Genomic DNA, 7,428 nt, shown 5'->3' on the forward strand with positions numbered 1-7,428 from the left:
GGGTGTTTTTTCAACCATATTTTGACATTTTATTTTCATAAACAGTCTTACACCCAGAAAGGATCATGAAATGTCTTTTCGTTAAAGAGATAATGTTTTTTTTTCTTTCTGTCAAAGAGTTTATACTTCTTTTTCACTGTAGTGCCTATAAATTTCAGTAGTCTTAGGTCTCCTACTGAACAGCATTTCAGCAGGTGTTAGCCCTTGTTTGCTGGGTTTGGATTTCCCATTAAGCAATGCCCAAAAGAGATCAGAAATTTTTAAAGAGATGTTTAAGAAAGAGAAAAATTTGAATCTGAACAGGAATCTTCATCTTTCTGAAACATTAAAAGAGCTCAATACCACTTTCATCTCCTCATTACATTATTTAAGCAACATACTGGATAAGCTATGTCTGAACAAAAAAATGTACACAATTACAGCATTTGTAAAAGAACTACCTTAATTTGGTCCATTATCTGTCATTCCCACATTTGATAAGCCAAGTTTAGGAAATAGAGATTACACCGGGTAAGTTGTTATCAGCTGCATTTTCAAATGACATCATTTCTGGATATCAGGGATAATAATCCAAATCGAGTAAGTTATTTTTTAAATGTATATCCAGATAAAGCTATAATAATTTTGAGCTGTAATTTAAAGATTCTTTATCATCATGGGCCCAATTTGTTTACAAATAGTAGGGTATATATTTTATATTTTTATTATTTTTGTGTCTTTGCTCATCTAAGGCAAACAGTGCAATTCCAATGCCTTCTGTATTTGTTCAAGTTAATATTTTTAAATCATCAAGGTTGGCCATCTTTGGGTTTAGATACAACCTGCTTAGTATCTTTGAATAAAAGTGACAATGGATAAGAAATTCTGTTTCAGAATTGTTTTAAAGATTAGCTACGCAGCAAATAAGAAGCTAAAAATACATCTCGTTTAATGGTATCTGCGCTATCACAGTGTAAGTTATGTGAACTGAATTGAACATTTTCATTACATCATGCTCTAATGCTTTTTCATGCAAAGCTCCAGCCTGGGATCTCTTCTAGATTTCCATGGGTGTTGCACGAGATGCAACTGCAAGAATACAATCAGCAGCTCACGTCTGCTATCATTCATTCTGCAATTGTTAATAGTGGCTTATTGCCAGCTTTTGCTATCAGTGCCTGCTAGTTTATATGAAAGCATGGGGGTTTTTTTTGGGTTGGTTTGTTTTTTTTTTTTTTTGCGTACAGACACTAGCTTTTCTAATGCTTGTCCTTTAGTTAAGATTTTGCTGTCATTCTAAAGGTTCTATATGAGTACCACACCTCTGTAAAAATACTACCTTGAGGCTTTGTGTCAAAGAGTTTGTTATGGTAAAATCTAAAAACTGGAGTCTTTCATTACCAACTCCATCGAGATTTTTCAAATCTGTCTGTGGCATGTCATGCCTATTGTACAGTTTTAGACACTAAAGCCTTCAGGTTAGCATCCCTAGTGGCCACATCAGATAAAAATCTCCTAACAAAACATATCATCCCTATAAAACTCTGTATGCTTTCTTTTTATAGGTGGAAGGATACTGACAACTGCCAGAATAATTCTGAAAGTATTACAAATATATTACATATGTATTAAAAATACATAAATAAATTATAAAATATCTTTTTTTACCTCTTGGTGAAATACAACAGGTATATAGAATAAAAAAGGCATTCATGGTAAAAGTAATAATAGCTTCGAAATGATGGTTAAAACATGCAGATGTAGACTTTTTTTAACTGGAGAAATACACTGAAACTCAGAAGAAGCATCTAATGTAGGAAAAATATCTTGCAGCAAAAAATAACCTTTCTTCTTACATATGGGAATATATTGCTGATTTACACTTTTTAGAATGTAGGCAAAGATATGTCTTTTCCAACATTTATAAAGTACTAATTTGTATTGCAACCTCTTGAAATGTCTCTATTTTATCTAGTGCATTTGAGAGATTCAGGGATATTTATAAGTCCAGGTATAAAAGAACAGTGATGGACTAATGCTGTATTTTAACAACTTTTCAGTACCATAGTCTTCTCATAAAAAACATGATCCTCTATCATCTTGAGGCTTCTGCTCCTTTTCAGTATATTCTTTCACAAAGAAATCTAATATCTGACCTGAAGTGACTATTCTTATTCCCCAAAAGTGTTATAGATGTTAGTTTTTCAGTATTTTGTTTTTATCTTGCATTTATAGATGACTAACCTCACTGCCTAATTTAAGTTTTACCTGCCTGCATTTAATAATATAAAGTTTTCTTTGCAAATCCTACCAACAGCTTCAGAGATCAAGTTTTCTTGGGCACATAATAAGAAATAAGTAATAAGAAATCTGATTTTAAAAGATAAAGTTCTTCACAGCTGCTCAGGATACTTTCTTTTTTTGCTGAGACCTTTTCTTTTCCCTGCAGATGCCAAATTAACAGAAGCATCTGAGGGTGGGTACATGAGGGTCAAGAGGGTGTGTGTTGAGAGTGACATCAACTGAGACAATAAAAGGGCTTCCAAGTTACTTAGAAGCACTATTTTAAAGTTACATTTAAGGGGTTCACTAAACCAATTCAGTAGTTTTCAATATACTTGACATCAAGAGACAGTCATCTGCCGATATACCCAAACCAGAAATCTGTTGAAGATACTAACTGGTAAGTATACTCTATTTTATTTCTCTAGGAGACTTAGTAAGAAAACTTTATCACTGATTCTTTATTCATTTTTACATTAGCTTATTTACAGACTATCTTAAAAATAAAGTGAATATTAGAAAGATCAGTCTATTTCATTATCCGAACCAAAGCTGTGAAATTAAAAAATGTGAGACAATGAGTTAGAAATATCCTGAAGTGAATCCAAGTCCTGAATTTATATTATTGGGTTGTATGGACTGCTAGGACTACATTCATACTATCATGAAAGATTCCACTTAGTAAATGCTTTTCTGACCTAGAGTAAAGCTGCAGAAAATACTGTAAAAATGGCAGTGTGAAGTTTTCTGTTTCTTAAGTTTCAGCTACTCTGTAGCAAATTTCTTAAGCTGTAACAAAAAGCTGCCTTTTCTGGCTGCCAACACTGAAAATCCAAACTGGAAACAGTTTGAACTGTTTCATTTTTGCCTGTTGTAGCATCATCAGTAATAAATGTTTTTCAAATACATGCCAAGTGGCAGTTCTGTTGATAATTCATACTGGCAATGCAGGTTTAGCACTGAAAACCCAAGGGGCTCAGTAGTGATTTCTCTGACGTAGTTAAACAGGGAATGACAGAACTCAGTAGAGTTATGCCCCTACGGAAAATTGTCAAGAGATGTGTCAGCCCTTTCATTCGAAAGAATATGCAAAAGAAATAGACAAAAGAACAAAACTTTTCACTTGCAGTGCTATATACAAGTATTTCAACATAGTTGGAGCATATAAAGTATAAGTGGTTTTTTAGTAATAATAGCAACAACAACAACAATAATAACAGTAGTAGAATATGGTGCCTTTCACCCAGTTATCCAAGAGACGGCTACCTAAGGCTGACCAAAGTTCTTAGACTTGCCTACCAAGTAAGAGTAAGCTGCTTGCTCACAAAATTAGCAACATTTAGAAATAAATTCCTCATTTGCATTATTTGTTCTAATCCATTTCACAACAAAAATATTTTTTAAAATAATTTTTCTGATGTCTTTCGTCACCTTTTTTTTCTAAAGTAAATTTCTTTGGAATTAACATAAATTCCTTGAAATAGAGTTTTATGCATGTATTCATTTCTATCTTTGTAGACAAAATGACTTCTATAAAAAATCTGACCAGGATTGCAGTCATTTTATATGCCATATGCTTTTTTACAAACTCTGATGGAAGACCAATGATGTAAGTATATTATTACACACTTTCAAAGACTGGAGGATGACTTTAGCTCTTATTGACAATCTGGTTTATTTGTCCATATATAAGTTTATGTGCATGCGAGTCTTTCTGTCCCTGCTTTTAAACCCTTTGGCCATGTTGGCCAAATTCAGTCTTCTAGTTATAGCTGTGGAGATCTCAGGTACTCTGAGTTCCTACATAATTTTCAAAAATAGGCAGCTAAGCAGAGGGAGAAAAATCAGACAAGTGTTCTCCTATGAATACCACTGGTTAAGCTGCATTTCTTGTTAGACACTTTTGGGGATCTACACATCCTTTCTGCTGTGTGAGAATCTATCTGGAACTGAGACACAAATCCACAGGTAGTCATGCTTCCTTAACTCTAGTGCTCACCAAAAACTATGTCAGAATAAATGCAATAGTTTTATTTATCAGTTACCTACTACCTTATGAGCCCTAAGCTAATCCACAACAGCTAAAATAAATTATAAATGTGTAGCAAAAAAATATTGTCACAAAACAGGACTGCCTCCCATTTTTAATGCCTTCTCAGCAATACACCTATTACTGATAACAAATCACCATCCACCCTCCTCATCTCCAGATGCTATTTCTAGAAAGGTGGGTTCTAAACCTCTGTGTTGAAATACCTCTCAGAAGTTCTCAAGCCTGGGGTTTTGAGTAAAGATCTAGAATTCAAGAAGGGCCACTGTGAGACTCTTTTTTTGCTTTTCTTTCATGCAGGAAAAGATCAGTGAGTGAGATGCAATTAATGCATAATCTTGGAGAGCATCGACACACCGTGGAGAGACAGGACTGGCTTCAGATGAAACTGCAAGATGTGCACAGTGCCCTTGAGGATACTCGGAACCAGAGGCCTCAAAACAAGGATGATATTGTCCTGGGTGAGACAAGAAATCAGAGGCTGCTCCCTGAGCACTTGCAGAAGAAATCCATCAATCTGGACAAAGCTTACATGGATGTAGTCTTCAAAACAAAGCCATAATGAAAAAAGCCAGAGCATTATGTCTAAGTAAGCATGTATCTGCATATCATTGATCAAGTAGGGCATTTTATTATTATTTATTCAAACTGCAATAAGGTTTAAAGGCCACACTCAAGATTATAGCCCCGCTCAGTTAGATTTTCATAATCAATTAATAAAATGTATTTACAGTCCACCCATGACCATTGCTGCTAATTTCTGAGTATCTTTTAAAATATATCATAAATTTCCAACATAAAAAGAAGAAGAAACCCAAAAAAGTAAGAAAGTTGAAAAATCATTTAGGACCAGTTTTACTATTCTTACATGGGCAACATTTGCATGTAATCACTGTTAACCAACAATGAATAAATGCAGTAGAACCTGTCTCCAGAATGGGGCATCATTTTGCCTAGGGTTAAATTTTGTTCAAATTTGTACTAATGAAAATATGTAAACTTAAGACCACTTTTATTTTCAGAACAAGGCCTAAAATCAGTTGAATGTTAATTACTTAGCAAAAGCTGCATGATAATCATTTAGGATTAAAGAGAGAAAACATTAAAAAAATTAAAGTAGGGAGGCAACGCTTAAGGTTAAAGTACAATGAGATAAAATAAATTCGGTATAAAATATAACCTATAATTAACTGCAGAAACAGTGGAAGCAAATATGGTAGCAAGCCCTTACCATGGCCCTAACTATAGAACTGTACCAGACAATTAACAACTGAAACAAAAATCTTCCAATATATAATTTTGTCCCTCATTTTCTCTGTAAACTATCTATCTCTGAATTACTGTATGTTGCATTAGACCTGATGTGTAAGTATTTTTTTTTGTGAGATCAGTGATTCTCATAAATAAAATTACTAATTTTCATATGCAATTTTTTGTGCAGTTGGGTTCTCAGTTTGCCAGATCCCAAAATAAGAACCATTAACATGCAGAAATCAGCCTGGAAGAGAAACCATTAGCTGTAATACATTCAAACTCTAAGCAAAACTCAGAAAGAATCAGACATAAATATGGATGGAAAAAAATAAAAAGAAAAATAGAATGTGAATTTTTTAAAAAGTAGCAAATACAAAATTATTTTGAATGGTATATGCACATATGTGCTTAGGCCCATCAATCATTTCAGACTAATAAGAATGGTTTTTTCCATAGGAATAATTGTAATTGACTCCCAATTTGTCATTGACAGCACTCAAATCTAGACGAATATCAATTTTCAAAGCTAAAGTGTCTATATGGATACTCCCATACTGGTTTTTACTTGTTTAATGTCTAGCACACCTTGGGTAACTTAATAGAAAACTCATAAATCATTACAAATATAAAAGTAATCTGGTGGAGGCTAGAAAGGTACTTGTAACTAGGAAACCATAGTTCATAATCGTGGCTATACTTCTAGTAACGTAAAGGCCCTGATGCTGCAAGCAGAAGGTATGTGCCTGTGTACATGGGTGCACTCTGCACACAGGTAAGGGTTCCATGCCTCTTGTCTATTTGTAGAATCAAGGCCTGAAAGTGCACTTTCTATTTATTCTTTTATCAGACATCTGTGCTAACTTAAAGAAATAAAATTGCATTTTTGTACCTGTGTCTCACTTATGTATTACCAAATAAAATGGACCAAAAGCTCTTGGACATTATTTCAAAGCATAAGAACTGACTGAGCTGTAACTTTTCTGATATAATCTAACATTTGCTAGCAATTTGACTTTCTTGGCTGCTTCTAACTTTGGCTTCTGTACATATTGCTTTTTGATACTGCTTAGCTCCCTGTTAAACAGCACAGACCATCTTGACTCCTCACCTAGTTAGCACATTCTCACAGCTTTTGTGCAGCCTGCTTGGCTGTCATTGTTCTGCTAGCAGATTTCAAGAACTGCATGGTTTATCTCTGTGGTTATTGTTAAAGGATGGAAAAGAGAATCTGTTTAACAGATTCATGTTTTGCTGTATATTGTAGCAAAGCTTCTGTCTTGTATCAGGCATTTCAAAGACACAAATCTTTGCACTCCTGCCCACTCTTTCCCTCCTCTCCTGAATGAGGACAAGGCGTACAACTTACCTAACGTTCCCTGCCTGAAGCAGTCAGATTTGCTAATGCATCAGGCAAGTCCAGCGCTGAACACTCACTGAATCTTCAGTAAATCTTTCCCCTGAAAGTGGAGGATACTCTGTAATTTATATAAGAAGCACATGAGAGGCATTGACTATAGAGTTCCACTCTCCGGAATCTGACAGTAAATTTGTCAACTGGTCAAACAGGGGCTTAGTATAGTGGGTTTTTTTGAGACTCAAAAGACCCCATACATGGTGGTAGATCTTCATGGTGGAACTACAGCAAAATATGTACCAGACAACCTCACAGTGCACAAAGGAGAACAGATAAACATTCAAAAGTCTTGACAGAAAATCTTCTCCATTTCTCCTCCCAAACTGTCCACCAATTCCAATTTGCTTCAATATACTTATTGCCTAGAGTTATAAAGTCCTTTCACATGATATGGAAGTCAAGCTCTGCATATATTTAATAATGACAACATATCTTAGAAGACAGATAA

The 7,428-nt window shown here is 34.5% G+C and overlaps 1 protein-coding gene across 1 annotated transcript; it reads left to right on the forward strand.

Moving 5' to 3' along the window:
* The first annotated feature begins 3,785 nt into the window (after positions 1 to 3,785).
* Positions 3,786 to 4,874, forward strand: PTH (parathyroid hormone). Its single transcript, XM_054390693.1, has 2 exons — positions 3,786 to 3,871; positions 4,613 to 4,874. The coding sequence occupies exons 1-2, from the start codon at positions 3,786 to 3,788 to the stop codon at positions 4,872 to 4,874; spliced, it is 348 nt and encodes a 115-aa protein (XP_054246668.1).
* The last annotated feature ends 2,554 nt before the right edge of the window (positions 4,875 to 7,428 follow it).

This window comes from Indicator indicator, chromosome 21 (assembly GCF_027791375.1).
Source record: "Indicator indicator isolate 239-I01 chromosome 21, UM_Iind_1.1, whole genome shotgun sequence".
In the NCBI taxonomy this organism is placed as follows: Eukaryota; Metazoa; Chordata; class Aves; order Piciformes; family Indicatoridae; genus Indicator; species Indicator indicator.

What these genes read in the sequence shown, in the direction of transcription:
- PTH (XM_054390693.1), top strand. Translation starts at nt 3,786, where the DNA reads ATGACTTCTATAAAAAATCTGACCAGGATTGCAGTCATTTTATATGCC. An exon ending in TCTGATGGAAGACCAATGAT is followed by an intron (nt 3,872 to 4,612) that starts GTAAGTATATTA and finishes TCTTTCATGCAG; the next exon opens with GAAAAGATCAGTGAGTGAGA.